The 15,369-nt window shown below is 42.4% G+C and overlaps 1 protein-coding gene across 21 annotated transcripts in view; it reads right to left on the reverse strand.

Annotated features, from left to right (window-relative positions):
* The window catches only part of WWP1 (WW domain containing E3 ubiquitin protein ligase 1), a 156,772-nt gene that overhangs the window by 11,520 nt on the left and 129,883 nt on the right, over positions 1-15,369 (reverse strand). For 13 of the 21 annotated variants that reach the window (XM_042254512.2, XM_027973247.3, XM_060393959.1 and 10 more), the window contains 2 exons: positions 7,727-7,823; positions 7,226-7,298 (listed from right to left, as the gene is read on the reverse strand). The exons of 4 other annotated variants lie outside the window; for them this stretch is intronic. In XM_042254512.2, coding sequence (XP_042110446.1) covers positions 7,226-7,298; positions 7,727-7,823 — 170 coding nt within the window. Of the gene's footprint in view, positions 1-6,315; positions 7,824-15,369 lie in introns of those variants that run through there. 4 more of the 21 variants (XM_060393966.1, XM_060393961.1, XR_009595095.1 and 1 more) reach the window with 3 other exon arrangements.

Below are 15,369 nucleotides of genomic sequence, written 5' to 3' on the forward strand. Positions count from 1 at the left end.
ATTGTCTCATGTGGAAGGCTTCTAGAGATGGTCCAGTTCCCTTCTACTACTCCTATCAGTCATCTGCCCTCGTCAGGAAACTACATCAGGAGAGAGCTTTTTGAAACAAGGCAGCCAATTAAAACTGTGTTCTTCTCAGACGCGTCTCTCTCTGAAAAGCTGTTCACAGTACCAAGCAAGGGAACGGTTCTCTTCCCGCCGGCCCCTCCCGCCGCCTCTGCCTATGCCTGAGCTGCAGTCTGACAGTGGACTGAGGCCAGGGGAGACTTCCCAACAGGAGTCCACACTAAGACAACCGATCCCCTGCCTGTGTTGACCGCCCTGTTCGCTGGGTCACCCCACTGTTTCCCCCGATCATCTCTGTTGCTGCCATATCCACCCGCATCTGCTTCCTCCGCCTCTGTTATCTGCACCATCAGAACTTCCTGCCTACTGATCTGTGTACAGGTTTTTTTTTTTTTTTTTTCACTTTCTCACAACCTATCTAGCCTTCCATCACTTTCAGGGGTCCTTTATTAAGAAGACAGGCAAGTCTGTAAAGCCCCTTTGCTGCTGCTAACTCCTGTAGAGGGGGAGTGGGAGGGGAGGCCTGGGCCGCTTGGTTGCGGCCCCACCGCTTATCCGTGTTCTCCAGGCAGACCACACGCTCGTCTGTTCTACAGCCGTGCTCTTATTTACGGCTCTCCGATGTTCTGGAATACCCTTTCTGCCTATGAAATTACTATTAAGAATCAGTCCAAAAGCTACAAAACTTCCTCCAAGAATTCTCCTTGAACATGTTACACAGACTTCATAATTTCCCTCTCCATAAGGTCTTTTTATTTCTATATAGGATTTTCTCTGTATTATCACTGACTGGTTTCTTCCATTAGATTCTAAAGTTCACAAGGGCAGAGTCCCCTTTATTCTCCTGACACAGATCCATTTTGCGTACAGGAGACATTTAGTACATGTTGAGTTGAGCCATGTAAGAAAATGGGTATCTTTAAAGCATTCAAATACATGGCTCTAAGACATGAGCTATTCTGTTCTGTGTTGCTTTATAAAAAGACAAAAACACTAAAAATACTCATCTTTTGCTGAGTACCTACTATGTGAATATCAGAATACTGTTTTAGTTTAGCTTTTTAAACTAAACTAGGTGTGGAATAGGTAATGTTCGCTACTTCTATTTTCTTATATGTAAACAGGTGAGGGGAGAGAAGTGCCCCATTAGCTCGCTTCACACGTACGTCGCCTGCTGTCCCCGCATCCAGAGAGCAGCCACCTCTCTAAGCAAAGCCCTGGGGACCGCAGCAGAGGGACCCCACCTGAGGGCCATCAGGACCGCCTCCCCACAGACGGCAGGCACAGCAGCACGCCCCTCAGGCACTGCCGGACACGCAAGTCTCTCTGCATCATCTTTTCACCTAAATCCTCACCCCAGTCCTGACCTGCTCTATCTCTCCTGATCTGAACAGTATCTCCACCTGTGCCCTCCATCTCACAGCGTGCCGGTCCATTCTTTTGAACTTCTATTCCATGATTTGAAGGCTTCTATAGTCTTAACGGGCTTTCCTGGTGGCTCAGATGGTAAAGAATCTGCCTGCAAATGCGGGAGAGCTAGGTTTGATCCCTGAGACAAAGAGTCGGGAAGATCCCCTGGAGACAGTCTAAACAGCTCCTCTCTTGCCTTAACTGAAACTCAGCTAGCCTGAACACAGTCCATCTCCTTTGCAGCCAGCCAACACGCTTCCGTCGTCTGAGGCAAATGACCTGGCTACGAAGCCTTGCTTTCGCACTCTTGCCATCACCTCCGTCCTGACCACGTTCCTCCGCTCACTGATACCTCTGGCCCCTGCTTCACAGTCCTCTCATTCACTCAGGTGACAGGCAACACTACAGCCTCCCAGGTCTTGGCCGTTCTTCAGGGATCTGTTCCCCTACTTTAGTATCATACCTTGAACTTGGTCACCAGCAGCAAAGGGAATTATTCACTAAAACACTGATTATCGGTTTTCCCCAACTTACTTCAATCAAAATGCCAACCTATTAACCCAATACTTTCTCACCATCCTACCTTGTCCACAGACTCTTCCAATCTTCACTTCTTAAGCAACAGCCCATCGTTATAAGTATTAGGTTGGTGCAAAGGTAACTGTGGTTTCAGCACTGTTGAAATTGCCATTTGATACCGGAATACATTCTCAATAAATGTGGTTATGTTATACACCACTTCAACGCACATTTCTCACTTTATGTTCTTTTGCTAATGATTCAGTTCAGTTCAGTTGATCAGTCGTGTCCGACTCCTTGTGACTCCATGAACTGCAGCATGCCAGGCCTCCCTGTCCGTCACCAACTCCCTGAGTCAACCCAAACCCATGTCCATCGAGTCAGTGATGCCATCCAGCCATCTCATCCTCTATTGTCCCCTTCTCCTCCTGCCCTTAATCTTTCTCAGCATCAGGTCTTTTCCAATGAGTCAGCTCTTCATGTCAGGTGGCCAAAGTATTGGAGTTTCCAGCTTCAACATCAGTCCTTCCAATGAACACCCAGGACTGATTTCCTTTAGGATGGACTGGTTGGACCTCTGCAGTCCATGGGACTCTAAAGAATCTTCTCTAATACCACAGTTCAAAAGCATCAATTCTTTGGTGCTCAGCTTTCTTTATGGTCCAACTCACATCCATACATGATCACTGGAAAAACCATAGCCTTGACTAGATGGACCTTTGTTGGCGAAGTAATGTCTCTGCTTTTGAATACGCTATCTAGGTTGTTCATTACTTTCCTTCCAAGTAGTAAGCGTCTTTTAATTTCATGGCTGTAGTCACCATCTACAGTGATTTTGGAGCCCCAAAAAACAAAGTCTGACACTGTTTCCCCATCTATTTCCCAAGAAGTGATGGGATAAGATGCCATGATCTTAGTTTTCTGAATGTTGAGCTTTAAGCCAGCTTTTTCACTCTCCTCTTTCACTTTCACCAAGAAGCTCTTCAGTTCTTCACTTTCTGCCATAAGGGTGGTGTCATCTGCATATCTGAGGTTATTGATATTTCTCCTGGCAATCTTGATTCCAGCTTGTGTTTCTTCCAGTCCAGCGTTTCTCACGATATACTCTGCATATAAGTTAAATAAGCAGGGTGATAATATACAGCCTTGATGTACTCCTTTTCCTATTTGGAACCAGTCTGTTGTTCCATGTCCAGTTCTAACTGTTGCTTCCTGACCTGCATACAGGCTTCTCAAGAGGCAGGTCAGGTGGTCTGGTATGCCCATCTCTTTCAGAAGTTTCCATAGTTTACTGTGATCCACACAGTCAAAGGCTTTGGCATAGTCAATAAAGCAGAAATAAATGTTTTTCTGGAACTCTCTTGCTTTTTCAACAATCCAGTGGATGTTGGCAATTTGATCTCTGGTTCTTCTGCCTTTTCTAAAACCCGCTTGAACATCTGGAAGTTCACAGTTCACGTATTGCTGAAGACTGGCTTGGAGAATTTTAAGCATTACTTTACTAGCATGTGAGATTAGTGCAATTGTGCGGTAGTCTGAGCATTCTTTGGCATTGCCTTTCTTTGGGATTGGAATGAAAACTGACTGTTTCCAGTCCTGTGGCCACGCTGTTTATTTTATATTTACTTTAGACTATGGAAAGGATGTTAGATGAGAAGCAAATTTGTGTGATTGTCTTATTTGATTTCAAAATGAGGCGTAAAGCAGCAGAGACAACTCGCTACATCAACTGCCCATCTGGCCCAGGAACTGCTAATGCACGTCCAGTGCAGTGGTGTTTCAAGAAACTTTGCAAAGGAGATGAGAGCCTTGAAGATGAGGACCGTAGTGGCTGGCCATCAGAAGTTACAATGACCAACTGAGAAGATCATCGAAGCTGATCCTCTTACCACTGCAGTTGTGACTGAAGAACTCTGCGTTGACTATTCCATGGTCATTCCGCATTTGAAGCGAAGTGGAAAGGTGAAAAGGCTCTGTAAGTGGGTGCCTTACGAGCTGACTGAAAATGAAAAAAAACTGTTGTTCTGAAATGCCATCTTCTCTTATTCTAGGCAACACACCATTTCTCGACTGGATTGCAACATGTGATGAAAGGTGGATTTATATGACAACCAGCAACGACCAGCTCGGTGGCTGGACTGAGAAGAAGCTCCAAAGCACTTCTCAAAGCCAAACTTACACCAAAAAAGAGTCATGGTCAAATACAAAAAAAAAAGGTCACGGTCACTGTTTGGTGGTCTGCTGCCCGTCTGATCCATTACAACTTTCTGAATCGCAGTGAAACCATTACATCTGAGAGGTATGTTCAGCAAACTGATGAGAAGCACTGAAAACTGCAACATCTGCACGCAGCACTGGTCAACTGGAAGAGCCCAATTCTCCACAACACCCGACCACACGCTGCACAACCAGCACTTCAGAAGCTGAACGAATTGGGCTACCAAGCTCTGCCTCATCTACCATATGCACCTAACCTCTCGCCAAGTGACTGCCACTTCTTCAAGCATCTCGACAACATTCTGCAGGGAAAATGCTTCCACAACCAGCAGGAGGCAGAAAATGCTTTCCTCAAGAGTTCGTCTAATCCCAAAGTATGGATTTTTACGTTATAGGAACAAACACTTGTTTCTCACTGGCAAAAGTGTATTGACTGTAATGGTTCCTATTTTGATTAATAAAGATGTGTTTGAGCCTAGTTACAATGATTTAAAATTCATGGTCTAAAACTGCAATTACTTTTGCACCAACCTAATAATTTATAGAGGTCATGGTCCATCCTTATAATCACTACCATGCAAATACTTTAAAATCTTATCTCTCCTTTTTGAATTTACTCAAACTCTGAATGAATTCCACCTTCTACTTTTTCATTCCTTGTACCTTATCAGTTGAAAATTACTGCAGGGGATATCTGACGACTTCACGTGAACTACTAGAACCGAGTGGGCAATCCAACACTGCCCAGCATTCTCAGCTGTGTTTCTCTAGAAACACTTGTCTCGCCCCTGACAACTCTCCCTTTCTTTCTCCTTCCAAGTCTTTCCCTTCTTCACTGTTAGCCAGTGGCTTCACCTTATAAATACTTGGAGGGAAAAAAATCAACAGGTGATCAACTCTTTTTTCCTTCACAAAATCTAAAATCTATCTGTAGTTTAACTCAACTTTTTTTCGTCTTCTGTTACAACAAAGGAAATGTTCTCATTTTCATCAAAAGTGAATTCCTTAACTCACACTCAGAATCCCAATTCTTTCCATCTCCTTTTGTTATGAACTCTCTGTCCCCTGCCTCAACAATCTCTCCTGCACTGGACTCACCAATTTAATCTAACCTGGTGTTCCTTACAGTTTTTGGTGAATAGGATCCTTTCTCACATCTAAAAATATTGAGGAATCCAAAGAGCTTTTTGTTTATGTGAATTATAGCTATTGATATTTACCATAAATTTTACAAATAATTTACTGTGAGAATGAAAGCAAGTTATTTTTATGAAAAAAGTGATTGTTTTCAAAAAAGTAGTGAAAAAAGTGACCCTGTTTCATGTTTTTGCAAATCATTTTAATGTCTGGTTTAATAGAAGACATCCGGATTCTAATACCTATGTGTTTATACTATGAAACTGCATTGTTTTAGATTCTATGAAAACTGTTCCCATACAGATATGCAATTAGAAAACAGAGATGTACTCGAGGTAATTTTTTCCCAGATAATTGTGGATATTATTCTTTGATAATATACTAAGTTTAACAAGGTTATGCATAAATGGGTTTTGAAATCATATCACAGAACCCTTTGTATTCTGTTATATGAAATCTATTGGTTTATTTTGCACTTTGGATGTTTTTCTCATGCATGAGTTTATAACATCATGTATCAGCTATTTGGAAATATAGGTTCATCCAGTTATAACGAATTTTCAAATATTAGTCTTGGGAAGCTGCGAAGCTGAATATACAAGTTTTCCAAAATTCTGATTTTTGTACGAAACCTCAATGTTATCATCACCAACAAATGCTGTTAGTTGTTTTCCTTAAAATGATGAGCTTTTACTTAATTTTCAAGAAAAAAGTCTGAATGAAACAGTCTGTTATGTTTTCAAGTAAACAGAGCATTTCACAAAAAAAGCAAGCTCTTCAGCTTTCAACCCGACAACTGTCTAAGAGCTTCTTCGCAAGACAAAACCCAGTGTTTTATGCAGACCTGCCATTTATTTTGTCATACAGAATATTTAAAAAAAAACCACACATAGTTCAAGTGTCAAGATTTAATAAAGTTAATAGTTTTTACTACTTCATAATCAACAACTTTCAATAAGCCTGGCCTTTTCTTTTCTTTTTTAAACTTCAAATGTGTGGTGTTGAAAAATGCAGAGACAGCAGTTTGGTGTCACTGCCTTGACTTGTGCTAAGGCAACAGCTGTTGACCCACCATTACTTTGGTACCACAGTGCAAATGTCAGAACAATAAAAAGGCAAAAAGGGACAGTGTGAAAACTGGCTTTGACCTATTCCTTCGGGCCATCTCCATCTTCTGGCTGGATGACTAACAGCTCTGACCTCCCTCCTCTCACTCACCCAGTTCCCGCCCTCCCCGTGCTACCAGAGTCGTTTGTCTTAGATCTCTTCCTATGTAAGACTCCTCAATGGCTTCTAATTGTATTTAGAATCTAATTGCTCATCACAGTCTATTAACCTCTACATAATGTAGCCCCTGCCCACATTTCCAAATTCTTTTATCTTCCTCCTCAGAATCATTAAGTTCCATTCATACCAAGTCATTTTTTATTTCCATAAAAAATGACTATACAAAGCATACACTCCCCATTTCTTCCCACAGCATGCTATTCATCAAACTCAACTTAAACATCACTGTTTTCAAGAAACTTCCCTGACCACCCAATCTGGTGGGGATTCCTCTCCAGCTGGTCTCCTGGTTTAAAGGACTCCTAGCATTTGTAAAGAGGTGATGACCTGTTTGTCTTTTGTGCCCATCCCCAGTGGAGCACAAACTCCATAAAAGGCAGGGAGCACTTCAATCTTATTTTGCACCTAGTGGTACTTTAAATATTTTTTGAATCAATTGATACATTTCTCGAGTATTTATATTAACCAGTCACTCTAAAGTGTTTAGTTATAGAGTGCTATATTAATCAGTAAAAACTGAAATTCTGACTACTTTAATGAATCAACAATTACACTCAGTCACTGTACTATTTCAGATTTTTGAACTTACCATGTGTGGCTTCTTGGTAGCCAGGTGTCTTTGCCAACTTTTTCAATGCAAAACTTTTGAGGCCCATTACTTCCTAAATCAGGAAAATATGACAAAATTCATTTGGTCCTTTAAACTTTTTAAGTTTTGACTTAAAAACTAGTCAAAACTAGTTTTGACAACTAGTCAAACAGGAACACGTCACAGAATCAACATGAATGATACAGAATTAACTACAATGTAAGTGGCTTCTGCCCAGAGAAGCTTCTTAATGCTGCAGAGATCCAGCAACAGGAATCACAAAGTGGAAAGATCAGTGTCTACAGAATTGTACTCCCTTCACAAAGCCTCTGAGAGCAGACTTTCATACCTATCTTACAAATGTACTTGATATTAAGCATTAATTTGTCTTTCTTTCAGTAGTGCCCTACATAAAGCACAGAAGAATAATCCTTAGGCTTAAGTCTGCTGTGTGTCTAAACGCATCATCACAAAACTATTCACAGAGAAAACTGCATTTACCCATGAGCTCAGCGAATCCTCCCAGAGGCAAACGGCAGGTCCCAGTGACAAACTGCAGTAGTCGCATTCTCACTTCATTGTCTGTCTCCTTCACAAACTGTGTAACAAAATCAAGTTTACTTTACGACCTGGTGAAAATTATTTGTACTAAAATTCCATTTCTAATTTTAAATTAACTTACAACTCTTGTACTGATTTCAAAGCCCAATTTCCTATTTTTAGGAGGAAAATGAAAACAGAGGATGCACCATATGCTTTTTGTGTATTTGGCCCTAACGACAATATTGTGAGACAGCTACTATCATTAGCATCCCCATGATACATGTAAGAAGACAGTGGCCAGGCTTCCCTGGTGGCTCAGTGACAAAGAGCCCGTCTGCTGACGCAGGAGACACGGGTTCTATCCCTGATCCGGAAGATCCCACACACCACGGAGCAGCTAAGCCTGGGGGCCACAGCTGTTGAGCCTGTGCTCTAGAGACCAGGAGCCACACCTCTGGGCCCACAGGCCACGACTGCAGAACCCCTGCGCACCAGAGCCTGTGCTCCACGACAGAGAGGGCATCGTGACTGGCAGCCTGTGCCCGCGACCGACTGGGAGCCTGTGCCCCGCGACAGAGAGGGCATCGCGACTGGGAGCCTGTGCCCCGCGACAGAGAGGGCATCGCGACTGGGAGCCTGTGCCCCGCGACAGAGAGGGCATCGCGACTGGGAGCCTGTGCACCACAGCCAGAGGGGAGCCCCTGCTCGCCGCAACTCGAGAAGAGCCCGTGTGCAGCCACAGAGACCCAGCACAGTCAAAAATAAACAAGTAATCAGAAAAAAAGAAAACGGAGGCCTGGAGAGGTGAAAGAATTTGTCCTTCTCAACCTGCTACTAAGTGGCGGAACTAACATTTGAACTGAGGTCTGACTGAGCTCTAAAGCTCTGTTATCCTGACCTGAGCTGACTACCCTGCAAGCTACTGACGGTGAACAAATCCTTCTCAACTGCCACTCTCAGCAGTTTCTGATATTTTCTTTCACTAAACACCACTTTCCCAACTGTGTTCTTCATACTTGAACCCAAAGTATGCATTCTTCTAAACATATATCTCTTCATGGACTATTTCTTTTCAAAGTAGACACAGACAGGTAGTGTGAAATCCTGATCTGAATTGCTCTGAGTGTCTTACAACAGAAGGCAAGGAACTTAGGGGACAGTGTGACAGTAGAAATGTATCTTAAAAACAAGAGACTAAACTTTAGCTTATAATAAGACAAAATGTTGTGCTAAATACGAAAAATAATGTTTCTGCACAGAACTGCGCTGAGGCAACATGTTTCATCAAGACAGAAATGGAGGTGAACAGGGCTGGCATAAATCTCACCACCTTCCCCAGAACAAGCCCCATTTGAGTGAGTGAAGTTGCTTAGTCTTGTCTCAGTCTTTGCTGAAGAATCAAAGCTACTCCATTTTGTAAGGTTCTGGGAAAAGAGCCTTTGGAAATCCCCTGACCTCACCCCACCACCTGCGAACCAATCAGAACCCTTGGCCAGCCCAGGAAATTCGAATCAAGCCCGGGAAAGGAGAACCAATCAGAACTCAACACCTAACCCTTCACCAGAAGTGACCAATCAGACCCAGAGACTCCTGGTTTTTGAATTTTTCCCCGCAATAATACCCTATATAAGCAATGTAACCCAGAGCTCAGGGCTCCTCCCTATAGCTGCTGCGTCGGTATTGGTGGGAGCCCCAGCTTGGGCTTGGTAATAAAAACTTTCTTGCTTTTGCATCGGATATCGGCTCCCTGGTGGTCATTGGGAGATTTCGCGACTTGGGCATATATCTGGGGGCTCGTCCGGGATCTCCCACCGGCTCCACGGGAAGACCGATCCGGAGAGTCATCTGCAGCCGGTAAGCTTTTTTCTCTTTCTTTTCACTCCTGGTAGGGCCTGGTATCTGAGACCGGTATATGACTCAGGCGGACGCGCCGGAGAGTCACCGGTGGGGGTCGTTGGGAGACGTCCCCAACCCCGGCATGGGGGGATGGAGTGCCCCTGTTCTCTGTAGACGATAGCGGGTCGCTCCCGCTGAACGGCCAGAGGCCGTCGTCGTTTGGTTTTACCTCCGGACTCGCGGAGGTGTATTTCTCCTGTCTCTTTCTGTTTGTGTGGCTGTTCGTATTGTCTGTGTTAATTTACCAACATCTGACTGATTCAGGGCCGATGGGGCAACACCATTCTAGCCCCGCACCTCTATCCTTGGTTACTGATAATTTTAAGGAGGTCAAGATGCGCGCTCATGACCTCCGTGTAGAAATTAAAAGGAATACATTAATCACTTTTTGCAGCGCAGAATGGCCGACCTTCCATGTAGGCTGGCCCTCAGAAGGCAGCTCTGACTTGGGAACTTTACACCGAGTCCGAGATATCATCTTCTGACCGTGGATCGGACACCCTGACCAAGTTCCCTTTGTCAGCACATGTGTCTCCTCGGACGATTCATTTCCAAGTGTTAGACAAGAGCCCAGTTTCGGGCCCTGGAAGGGGTCCCTCTTCCTGCAACAAATGGCGGCTCTGGCGGGGACTCTTCTTCGCTGAGACTGACATCCTGACCACTCGGGGTACTCAGGGGCCAGCTTGCCTGCCAATGGACCAGACCCAGTGGCCGCAACTGGGACCCTTTTGTCCCTGGTCTCCTCCTGACGCGGACAACTGGCCAGAGTGCCCCAACCGGTAAGGAACTAGAGACTTTATTGATCTCTCTCCCCTTCCCTCTCTGTCTCCTCTCCTTAACCCTTCCTATCCTTCCCTGTTTTTCTAGTCCCCCGGTCCTGGACGCAGGAATCTGGTCGAAGGGCCCTCACCCCGAGCTGAGGATTGGAGACTGATCACCTCCTCTTGGCAGGGAACTCGAATTCTGGTTCTGATTTCTGGTAGGGCCGAGTTCCAGTCCTCCCTTCTCTGGAGGCCCAGGGAAAAGTCCCATAAGGCCTGGGTATCTGTAAGTGGCAGGAGACGTCTGTAAGGCCACCCCTTTTGCCCCCCTCCTCTCCTGCCTCCTCTCCCTTCTTCTTCAACCTGGCTTCCTTTCCTTCCTTGAAATCTTTGATGTTAGTACTTGGATCTGAAGTTCTGTGTCTCTACAGGAGGTTTTCTGAGAGACTGTATTTTTGTATTTAATGGCTTCTCTGGTGGAGCTGAGGTTAAAGCGTCTGCCTGCAGTATGGGAGACCTGGGTTCGATCCCTGGGTTGAGAAGATCCCCTGGAAAAGGAAATTTTGCTTTGTCTGGCAACCATGTGGTATAGACCTGCCGCCATTTTGTTAAAACTCTATTTTCTTTCCCTGTTTCTTGAGACCAGGGCTCTCAGGAACACTTATCTAGACCATCTCTAACTCCTGACACTGAGGAAAAAAAAAAACAAAACTTAAAGCTAGATCTAACACTGTGTCTGTCTAAATGTGTCTTGGTAATATTTTTGTATATGATCTCTATTTATTTGGCTTAAAAAAGGTAAGCGCTTACAAATCAAGTAATTCTAAATTTAACAATAAATTCCAGGTTTATGTGAACTGGGAAATATTCAGTGTTAAATACCTGATATTAATGTTTGTTTGTTGACCTATTTAATATAGACATGTCTTAGAGTACTTAACGTTAAGTAAAATATTTTCATTGTACCTAGGTTTAATATGAGTTAAATATTATATCTGTTACAAGTTTCTCAATAAGAAAATTACCTCAAGTAAAAAACTTCTAAAAAATGTAAATGAGATATGAGCATTTAGATAAACTCTATTAAGAATAATTATGCTTTAGGAATGTCTGTCTGAAATAGTCTGTCCAAATTGGGGTAACTTGAATTGGGTTGTGCTAAACTAAGTGATGGAAGTTCACTGACTAGCTAGCTCATTTCCAAATAGAGTAAAATTTTGAAACACTTATTACTGAACATTAGTTTCCTCTTACAAAAAAGCTAAAGAACTTTGGGACTGTTAATGACTAAAAATAAGCTGGCGCAAAAACTTGAATTTGGCTTTTCTCTCTGTTAAAAGGACACACTTTCTTCAGATGTTAAACTGCATTTGACAATAGATTTAAGTTCATTTGCTTCTTAAACGGTCTGTTCTGTATTTGCCTCTGAAATCCCATATTGTTACTTTGGCTGAGTGAATAGCTATTGTTTCACAGTGACCATAGTCCCATCTGACTGAATGCTCGAAACCTTTCTGATATTTGTTGACAAAACTTCCTAAATCATTCTAGGAAGCACCTTTGGCTTCTAGCTAACTTTGGGGTGCTTCAGAGGGCCCCTGAAACATCCCAAAGAGAGATATTAAACTGTGTTTATTTGGTTGGTTAAATTACATTAAAAAAAAAAAGATTATCAAATGAGTAATAAATCTGCTCATATTATAATGTAGGATAAAGTTACTAATACAGATATCCTAAAAATTATATGAAGTTTTTAACATTCTGATATGTCCTGGTATTTTAATGCAAAACCTGATGACTTCACAAAAGTTAGCAAAAGGACTGAATGAACCAGTGAATATGCTTATAACTTTCATGGTTTCTATCTGAAAAATCATGGAGTTGAATCTTATGTTTTCAGGGAGTAGCGGAAATCTTCCTCTCAAACTAATTATGACAATACTTTGGTAAAATTAAACGTTATAAACAAAACAATTATATTTTCTATCTGACTCCTCCAAAAATTAGAAGTTCTTAGGTTTCCAGTAAGTTTATCAAATGAGTTAGAAAGGTTTTCTCATGGATACAAAAATCTCAAGAAATTTTTGAGACCTTAAAAAGGGAAAAATTCACCTAGATTTGTTATGCAAAATCCGTGATAAGCCTTTGGTGTGAGTTTCCCAGCCCTGTTTTATTTTAAAAGTTCAATCTGAGACTCTATAAATGTTTCAGCAAAATAAAAAGCCTATAATCAATTATGGTTATAGAAATCATCAGACCAAAATCAGTGAGAACAGACCTATTTTGCAAACAAACTAGCCTTAATTTGGTTATATTTAATAAAAATAAGGGTAACTTAAAAAAAAAAAAAGATTTCAAAATGATAAATACCAGTTTGTTAATGGAGGTCTGCATCTAGTAAGACTCATCTGTTAGATAGTTCTTTTCTGTTATGTGATGTTAATGTAAAATTTAATTGAATTCTTGAAGAACACCCTAAGTTTGTTTCTGAAGCTTATCTCAGTAATCTATCTTTGGATGAAGATCAGATGCCTCATGACCTGTAACTAGGACTGGAAAAAGACATAATTTAAGGGACTGTCTCCAACATGGATGGAAGGACTTTTTTTATCAGGAGAAACTACACTACACCAGGATGAAAAGACGACGACATCAGAGGGAGACAGCTTCCCCGAGATGCTGGACCTGACTCGTATGATCATTTATGTTTTCTTGACTTCTTAGACCTTTGCATATAAGTCAAATGCTTTTCTATCATAGGCCTAATCCTAGGCTAGTTTCAAAATCAATCCAATTGTTGGGCTTGTGGCCAATAACCTGTGTCTAGTTCTGGGTTACCTTGGTAAATTTCTCTATTACCAGACTCTAACTGGTTGGCCCTGAGAAAAGTTACTTAAAAAATTAAATCATACTAAAGATAATCAGTCTAGTGACACTAGAAAACTGGGCTATGTTCCTTATAGATGGTGCCAATATATAATTTCCCTGAAAGATAAAGATTCTGCAGGGCAGACTAAGTCAGATGACCTGAAGATACACTGGGCTACATCTAATGGAAGTTCTTGACATAGGTCTTACTTGTGACTTTACTGATACTGCTGGCTATGTTATTTGTACCTGTTTTACAAAATTGCTGTTTCTTACACTGTGTGTGAGGCCTCTAATAGAATAATATATAGTCCCGTATGAGATCAATGATGGTAACAGTGTAACTCTAGATATGGCAAGAAGCAACAAGAGGGAACATTCTCCTGGACCAAAAAGCTAGTAAGACAGGTGGTCCAGAGAATTTTAGATACTGTTTTATGGCCTAGTCCAGTAACAGCACATTGAGTGGCCTGTTTACCTGAGAATGGACACTCTCAGCACCATGGGATAAAATGGTCATGAACTGCCCCCCTCATAATCATGATCAAGTTTATGAGCAAAAAGGGGCTCTGCCAACTGAAGACTGACACTCGCCATCTGCATCTACAAAGATTACACCATGGCCGCTGCAACTGCTGACTTTCAACGCCCTGAAAAAGGAGTTCAGGGTGAAAATCAGGAATGAGGCACTCTGTGCTCTGGGAAAAACTGGCAGAACAGGCCTTCAGATGGTTAGATCTTTTCAGGAAAAGATTTTATGAGTCCCAATTCTTGCATCTTCTCATACCTAGAGAAACACTGACGTCATTAACAGTAAAATCTGCTTTGGCTATTAAGAAAAAGTTTACAATTAAAAGTCAAAATAGAGTAGCTATGGTTCAGGTATCCTGGGAAATAACTAGGTGATGCTATGGGTGTACTTTCAGATTAGACCTTGTATTGCTAAACACTTGAGTTTTCTGAGTTGTGTCAGGCTTGGATGCCACCATTTTCAAAACAATGTCTGCTGGAAGCTAGTAACCTTACTTTTTATAAAACTTGGCAACTGGCTACATGGCTACAAGTTTCCCTGAAGTGCCTGGTCCAGACTGGGTTTCAGACCTATTCTTCTAAAAAGAAATGAGATTAAGATTTTAATCATACAAGACTCAGATCTAAAACTTGGAACTCAAAAATACTTCCAATTCAGTGTCTATACTCCAAGCTGGGGCAGTCCTATGCCCCATTTTGACAGGAAGTTATCACAGTCATAGTTGCCTAGTTCCCTAAAATTAAAACTGAGCGGGACTCTGTGGGGCTCTGGAGTGCAGATCTGTTCTGTGTTCTCCATTTCTTATCTGTAGGATATAGACTTTGTTCAGCCTCCTTGGCCTTCGCTGAATTCCAAAGCATGGATTCAAACAATTGCTAATCAGGGAAGGGAAGGTCTACAAAAACAGAAACAATCAAAGGTTGGTACAGCCTCCAGACAGAGTCCTGGTTCCTACTCAAAGAAATATGCATAACAATGTCTTTGAGCCCCCATTCAGGTGGAAGATTGTAACTTCAGACTGAACCCAAGATTCCTGGAGCACAGATCTGTTGCCTTACCACCAACCCATCAGAAGGGGTCACAAAGCCTGCAACCCTCACCCCAAATGTTGCCTTCTGTTTCCGGGGACCAGAGATGACCATCCTGTTAGGTCTCCATTTGGCCCTTGTCTATTTCATCTCTGAGAGGGGCCCACTAAATTGCTGTTACTACAAGGGTAGAAGCTGGTTTCAGATGTGGAAAACCCCAACATAGATCAGGTAGAGAGAGACTTCTGCTCTGCTAGGCAGGCCTACACCCATGCACAGCAGGAAGAAGTTACAGAAGAAAGAGACCTCCGCCCCAATTCCCAAAAAGTATCTTGAGTATGAAGTCTCTCAGAGGGCCTATGTGCTGCGTTAGGGGAAGAACGTTGTTTTTATGTGAATTACTCAGGGGTAGTCAAGGAGTCCCTGGCCAAGATAAGAAAAGGGCTGAGTCAAAAACAAAGAGAGAAAAATGTCTCAAAATTGGTTTGAATCCTGGTTCTACTCATCCCCCTGGTT

This window comes from Ovis aries, chromosome 9 (genome assembly GCF_016772045.2).
Source record: "Ovis aries strain OAR_USU_Benz2616 breed Rambouillet chromosome 9, ARS-UI_Ramb_v3.0, whole genome shotgun sequence".
NCBI classification, from domain to species: Eukaryota; Metazoa; Chordata; class Mammalia; order Artiodactyla; family Bovidae; genus Ovis; species Ovis aries.